General features: G+C 40.7%; 1 protein-coding gene across 3 annotated transcripts in view; it reads right to left on the bottom strand.

Annotated features, from left to right (window-relative positions):
* The window catches only part of LOC128693796 (uncharacterized), an 82,259-nt gene extending 80,173 nt beyond the window's left edge, over window positions 1-2,086 (bottom strand). The window contains exon 1 of one of the 3 annotated variants that reach the window (XM_053783685.2): window positions 1,687-2,086. In XM_053783685.2, the coding sequence (XP_053639660.2) occupies window positions 1,687-1,846 (160 nt within the window). In that variant the 5' untranslated portion in view covers window positions 1,847-2,086. The remainder of the gene's footprint in view (window positions 1-1,686) is intronic. The other 2 variants (XM_053783688.2, XM_053783689.2) reach the window with 2 other exon arrangements.
* Window positions 2,087-17,506: the final 15,420 nt, after the last annotated feature.

The following is a 17,506-nucleotide window of genomic DNA, read 5'->3' as shown; positions in this document are numbered from 1 at the left end:
GGTTGGAGAGGGTAAAGGAGGTTTTGTGTGTGAGGGGCTTGGACTTCCAGCAAGCATGCATGAGCGTGTTTGATAGGAGTGAACGGAGACAATTTTTATTATCACACTAGCCGATTCCCACCAAGGCAGGGTGGCCCGAAAAAGAAAAACTTTCACCATCATTCACTCCATCACTGTCTTGCCAGAAGGGTGCTTTACACTACAGTTTTTAAACTGCAACATTAACACCCCTCCTTCAGAGTGCAGGCACTGTACTTCCCATCTCCAGGACTCAAGTCCGGCCTGCCGGTTTCCCTGAACCCCTTCATAAATGTTACTTTGCTCACACTCCAACAGCACGTCAAGTATTAAAAACCATTTGTCTCCATTCACTCCTATCAAATATGCTCACGCATGCCTGCTGGAAGTCCAAGCCCCTCGCACACAAAACCTCCTTTACCCCCTCCCTCCAACCTTTCCTAGGCCGACCCCTACCCCGCCTTCCTTCCACTACAGACTGATACACTCTTGAAGTCACTCTGTTTCGCTCCATTCTCTCTACATGTCCGAACCACCTCAACAACCCTTCCTCAGCCCTCTGGACAACAGTTTTGGTAATCCCGCACCTCCTCCTAACTTCCAAACTACGAATTCTCTGCATTATATTCACACCACACATTGCCCTCAGACATGACATCTCCACTGCCTCCAGCCTTCTCCTCGCTGCAACATTCATCATCCATGGAGACAAATGGTTTTTAATACTTGACGTGCTGTTGGAGTGTGAGCAAAGTAACATTTATGAAGGGGTTCAGGGAATCCGGCAGGCCGGACTTGAGTCCTGGAGATGGGAAGTACAGTGCCTGCACTCTGAAGGAGGGGTGTTAATGTTGCAGTTTAAAAACTGTAGTGTAAAGCACCCTTCTGGCAAGACAGTGATGGAGTGAATGATGGTGAAAGTTTTTCTTTTTCGGGCCACCCTGCCTTGGTGGGAATCGGCCAGTGTGATAATAAAAATAAAAAATAATATTAATAATAATAATAATTCAAAATAATAATAAAAATAATAATACAAAATATAATAATAATAATAAATATAATAATAATAATAATAATAATAATAATAATAATAATAATAAAATACATTATTAAAAAGTTATAATAAATAAAATTAATTACCAATTATAAAATAGTAAAACTAAATAAATAAAATAACTAATAAAATAAAAAATAATAATAAAATAAAGTTATAAATTTAATAATAATAATAATAATAATAATAAAATAATAATAATAATAATAATAATAATAATAAAATAATAATAATAATAATAATAATAATAATAATAAAATAATAATAATAAAATAATAAAATAATAATAAAATAATAATAATAATAATAATAATAATAATAATAATAATAATAATAATAATAATAATAATAAAATAATAATAATGGTAGTAAGGTTGATGGAGCAGCAGTGTTGCCACCACCTCCACAAAACCTTCTTCCTCCCTCCATCACTCACATTATCTACTTCCCCTTTGTGTTATTATTTAGTGCCAGCCACTCTCAACACTTCTGGACATCCCTCCATGTTTGTTTAAACGCATTATATCATACCCAATTAACTACATTACATTATAAAGGCTAATATTATAGGAGAGACTTGAAATATCATCACAAGTATGATGGCCGAGACTCACTTGCTGTGCCAAAGTTGGGGTCGGCTCTCAGGAAGCCATATCTTGTTCCAGTTCTTTCCTCGTGTAACATAACTTGTTCCATAGCTTCCTCGACGCTAAAATAGTATCCCAAGCTGGGTTTAACATCCTGAAAGTCATCTTCGTGGAAATTATCAGCCATGTTGGCTTGGTAACAGCGGTGGCCGGGTCGGCCGCTGCAGCAGCACCAAGATGGCGGAGCAGCGTCAAGCGCAACACACTCTTATTTGACTCTCCTTTCACCTTCCACCAATGATATTTACACACCTGTTTCCTTCCACTTAAACGACATATACTCAAAAAATATGTAGGAGTTGTAGAAAAGGCATTAATCTGGCCTTGTGATGGTTAGAATATAGATAGAGCGTACAGCGCAGTATACAGGTCTTTGGCAACACTGATGTTTGCACAATGTTGCCAATTTTTATTATTTTCAGGGGAAGCGGTAAACCCGCAGGGGTACATGATGTATACACTGAGGTATACAACTCTTAATGTATACACACTCTCAGTTTACTTTACTCTGTATTTTAGAGATTTAGGTATTCTTGACTTGTAATGAGCAGAATATAATTTAATCAAATAATAATAGTCATGTTATGCGCTAAACTCGTATGGTTCATACAGTACGAAGTTTGTAAAGTAAAAGGACACAAGTGCAACTAATGTGACATTTATTGTGGCAACGTTTCGCTCTCCAGGAGCTTTATCAAGCCATTACCATGGCTTGATAAAGCTCCTGGAGAGCGAAACGTTGCCACAATAAATGTCACATTAGTTGCACTTGTGTCCTTTTACTTTACATATTGTCGGTAATTCTACCAACTTTATTACAGTACGAAGTTTATTCACGTACAGGTATACATAAATAGTTACATAAATTATCATACATAGCAGCATATGTGTAGATTACCTAGGATGACCCAAAATAGTCAAAGTGACCTTTCCACTGGGGTCCTTGATAGTACTAGTATTAGTACTAATACTAATACTAGTACTAACGTTAAGAAGCTAAAGTCAATAAGATTACTCAGGCTCATTACACAAGTTCAGATTTTTTGTAATTATCTTACATTGTAACATGTGCAAATTACCAAGAATAATCCAATAAAACAAAATTAACTTAATTTCGTTGTAAAATATTATTTTTATAATGCAAGAAATACTTGACATACATGAAGCTTCACTTGTATTACCGGACTTATTCTCTTTATTATGATATTCATGTATGTTCCGATGAAATAATATTTTGAGTTCAATGGCATTCGTGTAGTCGATAGACTTTAAACCTAATTAAGCAACCTGTAAGGGGGTCATACAGCACCTGGGGAATGGGAGGCAATCACATTTAATTCAGAAAAGAGGAAGATGAGTTCAGTTCCTTGGATCAAGAGCCCCTACATCATCAAGGAACCTCCCTTCAGGAGTCAGTGTTACCAAGATGAATTAGACATGTGCAACACCTGGTTATATTTATTTCATGACGTTTCACCAACTAAATTATTTATATGGACATTAAATAGAGAGGATTAGCTTACAATAGTAGGTATATGAATATTAGCTATACGTACAAGGTTAGGTTAGGTAAGGTTCGTCAGGAGTTTAGTTTAATATGTTTATTATGCACCCCATACCCATCCTGTGGGCGGTAGTCAAAAGATTACAGAGGTACATAATGGGTCCAGGGACTGGGCCTCAAAGTTTTGATAGCTGAGCAAGCTACAGAGGCAATGAACTCACAATTTACAAAGGTAATGAACTCACAATTTACAAAGGTAATGAACTCCAGGTAGGTCTAGTCACAATCATTACAAGTTACAAAGGTATTTACAGATTACAGAGGTACACAATGGGTCCAGGGACCGGGCTCCAAAGTTTTGATGGCTGAACTAGGTACAAGGTAATGAACTCACAAGTTACAAAGGTAATGAACTCACAAGTTACAAAGGTAATGAATACTGTAAGAATGGTTACTTACGTTTATACATGGCTGCAATCATGAACAAATTTTAGAGTAATGAGCAATTCACACTTCCACACCCGGTCACAACTGTAGTGAGTTATTGGTGCAAATGTTGATTGCTGAGTCTCTCTCTCTCTCACACACACACACACACACACACACACACACACACATACAAATTCATACACACACACACATAAACACACACACACACACACACACACAAACTCATACACACACGCACACACACTCATACTCACACACACTCATACACACACTCACTCATACACACACACACTCATACTCACACACACACACACACACACACACACACACACACACACACACACACACACACACACACACACACACACACACACACATGCACACATGTGGTAATGCTTTATTTACAGCTAGCAAAGTCAGGGTATTTCTCCAGAATGGTCTGTAATATACCACTGTGGATAAAATACTTAGCCATTTCTTGAACACTTCTGAGTGAGTTGTTTCTAAATTCATTAATTTTATCGCACTCCAGTACATAATGACGCAGGGTGTGACAATAATCCATCTGGCAAAGTTTACATTTCGTTTGGTCTACATCTGGTGGTGGTGATTTAACCTGCCAAAGATACTTGTAACCCAGCCGGAGCCGGGCGGTAGTGACATCCAAGAGTCTGCTTATTTTGTTGGATGCACCATAGACATGTGGCTCCTCCTGCATGATAGAATGATGATAGATGGACTCACTGGTGTCAATCTCCCTGAGCCTTAAGTCCATAAAATTCAGCTGAAGTTCTTTTCGTATTATTGTTCTCAAACTACTACCTGACAAGCCAAGATTGTAATCTACTCCCTCTTTGAAAGCATACAGCTTAGCCAATTTATCAGTTCTATCATGCATCTGAAGACCAATGTGAGATGGAATCCACAGCATGTGCACTCTGACTCCACTGTCCACAATCCTACCATACCTGTGTCTGGCTTCTGACACAAGCATGCCACAATTTATGCTTAATGAGTTGAGAGCATTTATGGATGACAGAGAATCAGTTACAATTAAACTGTCAATCTTTGATACATAGATGCATTTCAGTGCAAGGAGTATGGCAAACAGTTCTGTCTGAAGGGTAGAGGCAGGAAACAGGACAAATGTTTCCTGACGCGGGTCTTAGTCAGATGATGACCCGGCTTTGGAGCTTTTGGTCATCTGACCGAGGCCTTCCGCTGGCTTACCGCTCCACCCCTTTAAAAATTATGGTCATTTATAACCAGTCTACGTACAAGAAATCACTCTCCTCCCTTTCTGTAACTTCATTCATTGCGTAGCTTTTAAAAGTTCTCTTCCTGAACTGGCTAATGCCAGGATATTTGACATGTGCAGGCAATCCGTTCTACTTCTTTATTGCTTGATTTATAATAAAAAGGTGTTTGAGGCTTGACCACCTACTGTAGGTACTGCAAAATTGTATTCACTTCCCCTAGTACCATACTGGTTTTAGTTCCTAACCTTGATAAACTTGGCAGCAAGATATTCTGGACACTGCCTGTCTAGAATAATATTGTACCGAAGTGAAAAAAAAAAACACTGGTTGCCGAAACGCCTTCTAATAAGATACCCAGGTTTTGCAAATGTCTAATACCTCATCTTGTCGATATTATATATTATTATTGTGATGATTGATACCATGAGGCACTCCTGCTTCCATGCGGGTTTATTGCAAGCTTTTGAATCTACTATTCCCAGTTCTTTGTGCCCTCTAGGGAGGTTCCTTGATGGCGGTGAGGGGCTCTTGATCGAATGGATCTGACATATAGTTTCTCCATTCATGGATATGGTGGTGACTGCGTGCTGACTTCTTTTCGCTCTCAAGAACTCAGTCTGCACCCCAGCATTCTGTAGTCTCCCTATGATCCCCACTGGGAAGGGGAACTTTTACCTTCTGCCATCGTCATCTGTGGTCTTCCACGATGCTACTGTGAAGAATAGCTTGTAGGTCAAATTTAATGCGATTCACTCGCTTTCATTTTCGTCTGTAATGACGATTTGACGCTGAAAAACTTACCTCTACTACTACTATAACTACTCTCAACGAACGTGGTTTCCAAGTTCTGTCTTCTACAGCACTGAGGACAGAGATCTGTCTTCATTAAACGACTGAACAAACTTAGAACAATCTAATCTGTCGACGAACTTAAGGCATCAACAAAGGATCACAATTATTGGGCCACTGTAGACGCCGTCATAAAAATTCCAAATGCCCCTTTGACCTCATAAATGACTGGTCGAAAACATCCAGGCATGAAAACCTTCCATCTCATATTATAAAAAATTTAGAGAGTACTTCTGAAGAAATGTTGAAACTGATTAATTTTAATAGCCAAAATACTGATGAGAGTGATTGCCTCTACCGAGTATGAATTAGATAATGCATTAACTAAAGGTCGATCAACTGCTCCTGGAGAGGATGGTATAACCTATGATATTCTCAGAACTCTAAGGCACGTGCCTGATAACCCTTTGTTGGCACTGTATAATCTCAGTTACATTGAGGGGGTTCTTCCTACTTCCTGGACCAATAGTCTCATTGTGCCTATCCCTAAGCCCCAACAGCCTGATACATTTAGGCCGATCTCCTTAACTAGTTGTCTTTGTAAAACTTTTGAAAGAATGATACTTAACAGACTGTACTACAGAATCAGACACCAACTTTCCCCCTACTTCTATGGGTTCATGAAAGGTAAAAGTGTGCAGAACTGTATTTCCACCTTTCTCACTGCACACGCCTCTACTAGTTTTACCACTTTTCTTGATCTAAAATCTGCATTTGATATTGCGAACAGAATATTATACTACATGAACTAGCCAAAATGAATATTGGTGGTAGCTTACTCTGCTGGATAATAGGATACCTGTCAAATAGAGTATCCTCTGTCCTTTACCAAGGCTTCAGAAGTGATTCTAAAGAAATGTCTTTAGGTACACCGCAGGGAGGAGTTCTTAGTCCCATGCTATTTAATATTCTGATTAATGCTTTCCTAAATGCTCTACCTGCCTCACCTAAACATATAGCTATAAACTATGCTGATGATATCATGATCCATACAAGAGGGCATAAGAAGATGAATACCATTCTTAATGAAGTTCAAGCAATTTGTAATCGACTAGGCCTCATAATATCTTCCTCTAAAACAAAGATATTAACAAGCAAACGACATCCCCCACCCATCTATTTGCAGGGTGAAATCATTAGCTACGTTAAAACTTACAGATACCTTGGTGTAGATGTACCCTTTAACAAATCCACTATACCACAACTAAACAAGAAATGCAAAGCTAGGCTAAATGCTCTCAAAGCTGTTGCTGGCTACAACCCCAACTATGGTGCTAATGTGAGAATCGTGAGAATTATGTACATAGCCTATCCGATGTTATCCTGACGCCAAATGACTTCGAACAGGCGATAAATGACATGCCCATGCACTCTGCCCCAGGACCAGACTCATGGAACTCCGTGTTCATCAAGAACTGCAAGAAGCCCCTATCACGAGCCTTTTCCATCCTATGGAGAGGGAGCATGGACACGGGGGTCGTCCCACAGTTACTAAAAACAACAGACATAGCCCCACTCCACAAAGGGGGCAGTCAGGCAACAGCAAAGAACTACAGACCAATAGCACTAACATCCCATATCATAAAAATCTTTGAAAGGGTCCTAAGAAGCAAGATCACCACCCATCTAGAAACCCATCAGTTACACAACCCAGGGCAACATGGGTTTAGAACAGGTCGCTCCTGTCTGTCTCAATTATTGGATCACTACGACAAGGTCCTAAATGCACTAGAAGACAAAAAGAATGCAGATGTAATATATACAGACTTTGCAAAAGCCTTCGACAAGTGTGACCATGGTGTAATAGCGCACAAAATGCGTGCTAAAGGAATAACAGGAAAAGTCGGTCGATGGATCTGTAATTTCCTCAATAACAGAACACAGAGAGTAGTAGTCAACAGAGTAAAGTCCGAGGCAGCTACGGTGAAAAGCTCTGTTCCACAAGGCACAGTACTCGCTCCCATCTTGTTCCTCATCCTCATATCCGACATAGACAAGGATGTCAGCCACAGCACCGTGTCTTCCTTTGCCGATGACACCCTAATCTGCATGACAGTGTCTTCCATTGCAGACACTGCAAGGCTCCAGGCGGACATCAACCAAATCTTTCAGTGGGCTGCAGAAAACAATATGAAGTTCAACGATGAGAAATTTCAATTACTCAGATATGGTAAACACGAGGAAATTAAATCTTCATCAGAGTACAAAACAAATTCTGGCCACAAAATAGAGCGAAACACCAACGTCAAAGACCTGGGAGTGATCATGTCGGAGGATCTCACCTTCAAGGACCATAACATTGTATCAATCGCATCTGCTAGAAAAATGACAGGATGGATAATGAGAACCTTCAAAACTAGGGAGGCCAAGCCCATGATGACACTCTTCAGGTCACTTGTTCTATCTAGGCTGGAATATTGCTGCACACTAACAGCACCTTTCAAGGCAGGTGAAATTGCTGACCTAGAAAATGTACAGAGAACCTTCACGGCGCGCATAACGGAGATAAAACACCTCAATTACTGGGAGCGCTTGAGGTTCCTAAACCTGTATTCCTTGGAACGCAGGCGGGAGAGATACATGATTATATACACCTGGAAAATCCTAGAGGGACTAGTACCGAACTTGCACACGAAAATCACTCACTACGAAAGCAAAAGACTTGGCAGACTATGCAACATCCCCCAATGAAAAGCAGGGGTGTCACTAGCACGTTAAGAGACCATACAATAAGTGTCAGGGGCCCGAGACTGTTCAACTGCCTCCCAGCATACATAAGGGGGATTACCAACAGACCCCTGGCAGTCTTCAAGCTGGCACTGGACAAGCACCTAAAGTCGGTTCCTGACCAGCCGGGCTGTGGCTCGTACGTTGGTTTGCGTGCAGCCAGCAGCAACAGTCTGGTTGATCAGGCTCTGATCCACCAGGAGGCCTGGTCACAGACCGGGCCGCGGGGGCGTTGACCCCCGGAACTCTCTCCAGGTAAACTCCAGGTCCTTAATTGATTATGCTGCTCCCATGTTGACATTAGCTAGAGAAAGTTCTCTCCTACCCTTGGAGTTAATGCAAAATGAAGCTCTCAGGATTATTCTTGGCTGTCCCAGATCTACAAAAGTTCTTAACATTAGGAAGGAGCTTGGTATTTCTAGTATCAGTGATAGGATTATTGAGATTAACACTGTACTCGGTATTAGAATGTTGAGAAACGAACCAGACACTGTCACAATGAATCTTACCAAGTGTCTAGAGGTAAATACACACAGATCTAAATGGATTGTGAAAACGTGCAATTACATAAAGTTTTATAAACCATACCCCCGGCCGGGATTGAACCCGCGGTCATAGAGTCTCAAAACTCCAGCCCGTCGCGTTAGCCACTAGACCAGCTAGCCACAATAAGATTCATCCAACTAGGTATATTTCTACACCATAGGAAAGTTAGCACAGGCACCTCTGTGACCACAAATGCAAGTTTTTACAGACGAATCTCCAGCTAGCGTGGCCGTGACGAACTCTAGCTCAAGTCCCTTCACTGCCGTCAACATGACTCAAGAAATCGTAATGACACGATTGCAAATAAACCATACCCCCGGCCGGGATTGAACCCGCGGTCATAGAGTCTCAAAACTCCAGCCCGTCGCGTTAGCCACTAGACCAGCTAGCCACAATAAGATTCATCCAACTAGGTATATTTCTACACCATAGGAAAGTTAGCACAGGCACCTCTGTGACCACAAATGCAAGTTTTTACAGACGAATCTCCAGCTAGCGTGGCCGTGACGAACTCTAGCTCAAGTCCCTTCACTGCCGTCAACATGACTCAAGAAATCGTAATGACACGATTGCAAATAAACCATACCCCCGGCCGGGATTGAACCCGCGGTCATAGAGTCTCAAAACTCCAGCCCGTCGCGTTAGCCACTAGACCGCGGGTTCAATCCCGGCCGGGGATTACTTTGTTTTATACTTAATTCTAACTATAGATTCACTACAAATCTTATGATTACAAGCATTGATCCAGATACCAACCTCTTATTTAATGACTTAAATGAATCAAACAGTTACTGTAATTACTACACTGCAGAACAATCAAAGGCACTTCTCAGTGCCAACAACAACATAACTATCTTTAACTACAATATCAGATCTTTAAGCAAGCATTACGATGACCTCATAGCATTACTAAATTCCTTACATGCCAATATGTCCATCATTACACTAACTGAAACCTGGCTAAAGCCTGATACTACAGATGTCTATACCATTCCTGGTTACACAGCCATACACAACTGTAGGCCAGACCAACAAGGGGGTGGCACAGCCATATACTACTCAGACCAACTAGAATGTATCACTAATACTTGCACAAGAGATGAACATGGGGAATATATAATAGCCAAATTCAAATCCAAATACCTACAAAAACCTCTCACATTGATAAACATCTACAGAGTTCCACAGTCAAACATTAGCCAATTTAGTCAAAACCTAGGAAGTATGATAACTGATGCACGCATGAACAAAGATCACTTACTACTCTCAGGTGACTTCAATATAAATCTCCTGCAAGACCAGGACCCACACGTTACTGAATTCACAAACACAATGAGTAACTGTATGTTGCTACCAACAGTAACAAAACCTACAAGAGTTACAGAGACTAGTGTTTCCCTACTTGACCACATCTGGACCAACACCATATCCCCTTTAAAATCAGGCATAATTACAGATAATACCACAGACCACTACCCTACTTTCCTCATAACAACTCTTGGTAAATTACCCCAAGACACTACTAAAGTCACCTTCAGACTTCACAATGAGGCAGCCATTAATAACTTCACAACAGCATTAGCAAACATTGATTGGCACACTGAGCTAGAAATCAATACAGATATTGACGAATGTATTAATAATTTTCTAAAAAAGACTCAATACCTCTATAACAAGCACTGCCCTAAAAAAACTAAGCAGATGACAGCTAAGAGACTGAACAGTCCCTGGCTAACACCCAGCATTCTCAAATCCATAAATACAAAACACCAATATGAAAAACAGTACAGAATGGGTCACATAACCAGAGACCAAACAAAACGTTACTCGTCAATCCTAACCAGCCTGATAAGAAGGGCAAAAAAATTGTATTATGAGAACAGATTATCCAACTTACGAGGTGATATAAAAAAGACCTGGAAAACCCTATCAGAAATTCTGGGAACAAAAAAGATATCACGAAATAGCGAAATAAAATTAGCAAAATCAGATGAACCCCAACTCCCACCAACAGAAACAGCAAACAGACTCAATGATTTCTTCTCCACTATAGGACAAAACCTTGCCAATAAAATCCCAAGCTCAGATACCCCACCAAATGACTACCTCACCGGCAACTACCCGAACACACTGTTCCTAGCTCCGACTAACCCATACGAAGTCTCCCTTATTATCAACGCACTAAAAAACAAGGCAGGAGATTTAAATACCTTACCACCCTTTATATACAAAAAAGTGTCACAAGTGCTATCACCAATCATTGCAACACTCTTTAACAAATCCATTGAATCCTCCACCTTCCCTACAGTACTCAAAATAGCAAGGGTCACCCCGATCCACAAAGGAGGAGACCAAACAGAGTTGAATAACTATAGGCCAATATCCAACTTACACCCTCTCTCAAAAATCTTCGAAAAATTAATTCATAAACGAATCTACTCCTACCTTATCTCCCAAAACATACTCAACCCCTGCCAATTTGGATTCAGGCCTAATAAAAATACTAATGATGCTATTATACACATGCTAGAACATATATACACTGCAATAGAGAAAAAAGAAGTCCCACTGGGGATCTTCATTGACTTACGTAAAGCTTTTGATACAGTTGACCATGACTTGCTCCACGTAAAATTATCACACTATGGTATAAGAGGGCACTCCCTCAACTACCTCAAGTCATACCTCAGCAACAGAAGCCAATATGTGTACGCAAATGGGGCAAACTCTTCTGCACAACCAATTACAGTTGGTGTCCCACAGGGAAGTGTCCTTGGCCCTCTTCTCTTTCTCCTATACATAAATGACCTACCAAATGCTTCTCAATTACTCAAACCCACACTATTTGCTGATGACACAACATACGTCTTCTCCCACCCGAGCCCAGTCACGCTAGCCAATACTGTAAATACCGAATTACAGAAAATATCTACCTGGATGAGTACTAACAAACTTACACTAAACATTGACAAAACCTACTTCATTCAGTTTGGTAACAGAGCTACAGATGTCCCTCTTAACATAATGATAAACGGATCACCTATCACAAAGCTAACAGAGGGAAAATTCTTAGGAATCCACCTTGATAATAGACTCAAATTTCATACACATATACAACAAATTTCTAAGAAAATTTCCAAGACTGTAGGCATACTATCGAAGATACGGTACTATGCTCCACAGTCAGCCCTCCTGGCTCTATATCACTCTCTTATTTACCCCTATCTCACCTATGGAATTTGTGCATGGGGCTCAACAACAAGTAACCATCTCAGACCACTAATTACCCAACAAAAGGCTGCAGTTAGAATGATAACAAATTCTCACTACAGGCAGCACACTCCACCAATATTCAATACACTCAACCTACTCACCATACAAAACATCCATACTTATTACTGCACCTATTACATACATAGAACACTCAACTCTGATATTAACCCTCCCCTCAAACATCTCCTTGCCAACCTCAACAGAACACATGACCATAACACAAGGCACAGATCACTCTTTGATATTCCTCGTGTCCATCTCACGCTATGCAAAAACTCAATGCACATAAAAGGCCCTAAAATCTGGAATTCATTACCTGTTAATATAAAAGAAACACTACCTGTTTATAAATTCAAGTCTCTTCTCAAAGATCACTTACTCACCCAAAACCAAATAAATACTGAATAACTGAACCTTATAAATTGTATATCTTAAATGTTTCTCACAATTATATCACATAAATGTTAAACCTAAAACCCAATCTAACTTTATTATTTTTTAAATTCACTACCTAACAGAATACTCCATTCTACTGAATTTACAACAATGCATGCAACCATATGACCTGTCTTTGTAATACTCACTTGTGCTTTATAGTAATCAGTTTACATTAATGTTTTTCACTGATTTCATCATTGCTTAGTTAATCTTAAGTTAATTTTAAGCCAGCCCGTAATGCTATGCATAGTATAAGTGGCTTTGGCATGCTGCTCTTATCTGTATTTTTTTTTTTTTGTACCTCTGTAAGTGTGCTCAAATTATAAATAAATAAATAAATAAATAAATAAATAAGAATTAACAACTGGGCGTCTACACTGCAAACTGAATTGTTTGCAATCCTAATGGCGCTAAAGCTAACCTATGACACTGAGCTTGACTATCATCATTACTAATTCTATGTCATCATTGAAGGCTCTTGACTCATATAATGACTCCAACAACATGCTCATTGGAGAAGCCAGGTATAGATACTCAAAAATTAGGGACAAAGGAATTAATGTACAATTGCTATGGATCCCATCACACATTGGATTACTCCTTCATGATAAAGTTGATATGTTAACCAAGAAGAGTATCGAGAAGGAGAATGTAGAATATAACTTTGGTATAACTGTGTCTAGCATTAGGAATAATATTAGGAGAGAAGTAAATAATGAAAATGATTGTTTTAGGAATGCAGTTAGAAGCCTGAGTAGATCTATAACCCACTATGATAACATGAACGTAGATAAGTATGTTTATGGAGCAACTTGCAATGTGAACAGACTGACTGATGTTGTAGTGGCCAGGCTTAGGCTTGGTTACAAGTACTTCTGGCAGTTTGGGAGACACACAGATGATGATCAAACTAAATGTAAATTATGTGATCAGGCATATGGTCACTCTCTTGAACACTATGTGCTTAATTGTCCACTTATTGAGGAATACAGAGACAGACAGTATAATAACCTATGTGACATGTCAAGATATCTTATTAATGAAAATAAGATACCAGATATACTAAGCAAATTTCCTAAATTTGCTTGTAACAGATAAGTGAACTATAGATATGTAGATATAAATCCATATGTATTCCTGTTAACCCTTTGGGGCCTAGTTCCTAGGCCTTTTGTGTATCCATATGCTCTCGCGCTACCGTCTACAGGATGGATATGGGGTGCACAATAAACTAGCCACTTCGGTGGCAAAATCTAAATCTGCTTATTAAGATAACTTTCATTGACGTTACCATGGCTGCCCAAGCTCTGGTTGATGGACTGGCAGTTTTTTAGTACTTCATAAATCCTAGCCATATTGAACCCTGTTGGAGCTGCTACTCCGACTTTCATCTTTCAAAGGACTGTCCTATTAAGGGTAAAAAAATTTGTTCGACTTGTGGCCATGACGGGGATGATTTCAAGACTTGCACCTACACCCTCTTCCAAAATGTCTTAACTGTGTGAACATCGCACTCTTGCACCCAAATGCCCGGGCCTATGGAGAAAATAAATTATCAAGAAAAACCAAGAAGAACAAAAGGAGACATTTACCAAATCTCCAACGAATGCTGCCATCACAAAACTTCAAGCTGACAAAAAAAAAAAAAAACTCAAAGCCACTCAACCGACGCCCTCCATGTATTAGCAACTTATTCTCTCCACTACCTGTTAGTTTAATATGTTTATTATGCACCCCATACCCATCCAGTGGGCGGTAGTCAAAAGATTACAGAGGTACATAATGGGTCCAGGGACTGGGCCTCAAAGTTTTGATAGCTGAGCAAGTTACAGAGGTAATGAATTCACAATTTACAAAGGTAATGAACTCACAATTTACAAAGGTAATGAACTCCAGGTAGGTCTAGTCACAATCATGACCTGACGGCGCTCCTACAAAAATTTTCTATTGCGTGATGTATGATAACCTGGCAAATGTAACAGAACCTGGATCCTTCAGGTAAGTTTATTCAGGTATACACAATTAGTTACATAGATTATCATACATAGCAGCATATGTGTAAAGTACCTGGGATAACCCAAAAAAGTCAGACAGAGTGAGTTATTCTAAAAGTTATTAACTTCACAACACCTGCAGACCTGACTTCTCCCACTGCCAACAGTACTGTCCCAGAACACATCTCAACCATTGACAAGACTCCTATCAATCTCAAAAACACCGTCAAGCCACCAACAAATCATATCACTGTGCAAGAAAGGTATGAAATACCGACAATATGAAAGTTAAGACACATGTGCAACATCTGGATATCTTTATTGTAGTAGACGTTTCGCCATCCAGTGGCTTTATCAATACAGATTCTAGGACATAATAGGAAGACAGTAGAACTATATACAAAAGATGAGGTAATCAGTCCCTCGGCCTTGGAGTTAGTGTTCACAGCATCGTGGTGGAGGAGAGTCTGGAGCAAAGGCAAGAAGACTGGCGCTTTTTATAGGCGTCAGTGAATGGGACGGGCAGCAGACGAGGGCAGTCACTGGTAGGCGGGATTCCCCAGTGGAAGTAGGTCCTTCCCAAAGAGATGGGTTAGTTGCAGCAGCCGTGAAGAAGGTCTTGTAGATGTCCTCTGAACCAAGATTCCATGATGTTGCAGTGTCTGACAAGTTGTGCAAGAAAGGTATGAAATACCGACAATATGAAAGTTAAGACACATGTGCAACATCTGGATATCTTTATTGTAGTAGACGTTTCGCCATCCAGTGGCTTTATCAATACAGATTCTAGGACATAATAGGAAGACAGTAGAACTATATACAAAAGATGAGGTAATCAGTCCCTCGGCCTTGGAGTTAGTGTTCACAGCATCGTGGTGGAGGAGAGTCTGGAGCAAAGGCAAGAAGACTGGCGCTTTTTATAGGCGTCAGTGAATGGGACGGGCAGCAGACGAGGGCAGTCACTGGTAGGCGGGATTCCCCAGTGGAAGTAGGTCCTTCCCAAAGAGATGGGTTAGTTGCAGCAGCCGTGAAGAAGGTCTTGTAGATGTCCTCTGAACCAAGATTCCATGATGTTGCAGTGTCTGACAAGTTGTGCAAGAAAGGTATGAAATACCGACAATATGAAAGTTAAGACACATGTGCAACATCTGGATATCTTTATTGTAGTAGACGTTTCGCCATCCAGTGGCTTTATCAATACAGATTCTAGGACATAATAGGAAGACAGTAGAACTATATACAAAAGATGAGGTAATCAGTCCCTCGGCCTTGGAGTTAGTGTTCACAGCATCGTGGTGGAGGAGAGTCTGGAGCAAAGGCAAGAAGACTGGCGCTTTTTATAGGCGTCAGTGAATGGGACGGGCAGCAGACGAGGGCAGTCACTGGTAGGCGGGATTCCCCAGTGGAAGTAGGTCCTTCCCAAAGAGATGGGTTAGTTGCAGCAGCCGTGAAGAAGGTCTTGTAGATGTCCTCTGAACCAAGATTCCATGATGTTGCAGTGTCTGACAAGTTGTGCAAGAAAGGTATGAAATACCGACAATATGAAAGTTAAGACACATGTGCAACATCTGGATATCTTTATTGTAGTAGACGTTTCGCCATTCAGTGGCTTTATCAATACAGATTCTAGGACATAATAGGAAGACAGTAGAACTATATACAAAAGATGAGGTAATCAGTCCCTCGGCCTTGGAGTTAGTGTTCACAGCATCGTGGTGGAGGAGAGTCTGGAGCAAAGGCAAGAAGACTGGCGCTTTTTATAGGCGTCAGTGAATGGGACGGGCAGCAGACGAGGGCAGTCACTGGTAGGCGGGATTCCCCAGTGGAAGTAGGTCCTTCCCAAAGAGATGGGTTAGTTGCAGCAGCCGTGAAGAAGGTCTTGTAGATGTCCTCTGAACTGTCTTCCTATTATGTCCTAGAATCTGTATTGATAAAGCCACTGGATGGTGAAACGTCTACTACAATAAAGATATCCAGATGTTGCACATGTGTCTTAACTTTCATATTGTCGGTATTTCATACCTTTCTTGCACAACTTGTCAGACACTGGAACATCATGGAATCTTGGTTCAGAGGACATCTACAAGACCTTCTTCACGGCTGCTGCAACTAACCCATCTCTTTGGGAAGGACCTACTTCCACTGGGGAATCCCGCCTACCAGTGACTGCCCTCGTCTGCTGCCCGTCCCATTCACTGACGCCTATAAAAAGCGCCAGTCTTCTTGCCTTTGCTCCAGACTCTCCTCCACCACGATGCTGTGAACACTAACTCCAAGGCCGAGGGACTGATTACCTCATCTTTTGTATATAGTTCTACTGTCTTCCTATTATGTCCTAGAATCTGTATTGATAAAGCCACTGGATGGCGAAACGTCTACTACAATAAAGATATCCAGATGTTGCACATGTGTCTTAACTTTCATATTGTCGGTATTTCATACCTTTCTTGCACAACTTGTCAGACACTGCAACATCATGGAATCTTGGTTCAGAGGACATCTACAAGACCTTCTTCACGGCTGCTGCAACTAACCCATCTCTTTGGGAAGGACCTACTTCCACTGGGGAATCCCGCCTACCAGTGACTGCCCTCGTCTGCTGCCCGTCCCATTCACTGACGCCTATAAAAAGCGCCAGTCTTCTTGCCTTTGCTCCAGACTCTCCTCCACCACGATGCTGTGAACACTAACTCCAAGGCCGAGGGACTGATTACCTCATCTTTTGTATATAGTTCTACTGTCTTCCT

The sequence above is a fragment of the Cherax quadricarinatus genome, chromosome 34 (genome assembly GCF_038502225.1).
Source record: "Cherax quadricarinatus isolate ZL_2023a chromosome 34, ASM3850222v1, whole genome shotgun sequence".
Taxonomy (NCBI): domain Eukaryota; kingdom Metazoa; phylum Arthropoda; class Malacostraca; order Decapoda; family Parastacidae; genus Cherax; species Cherax quadricarinatus.
The sequence above is the reverse complement of the archived record's forward strand: the minus strand, read 5'-3'. Positions and strand labels throughout refer to the sequence as shown.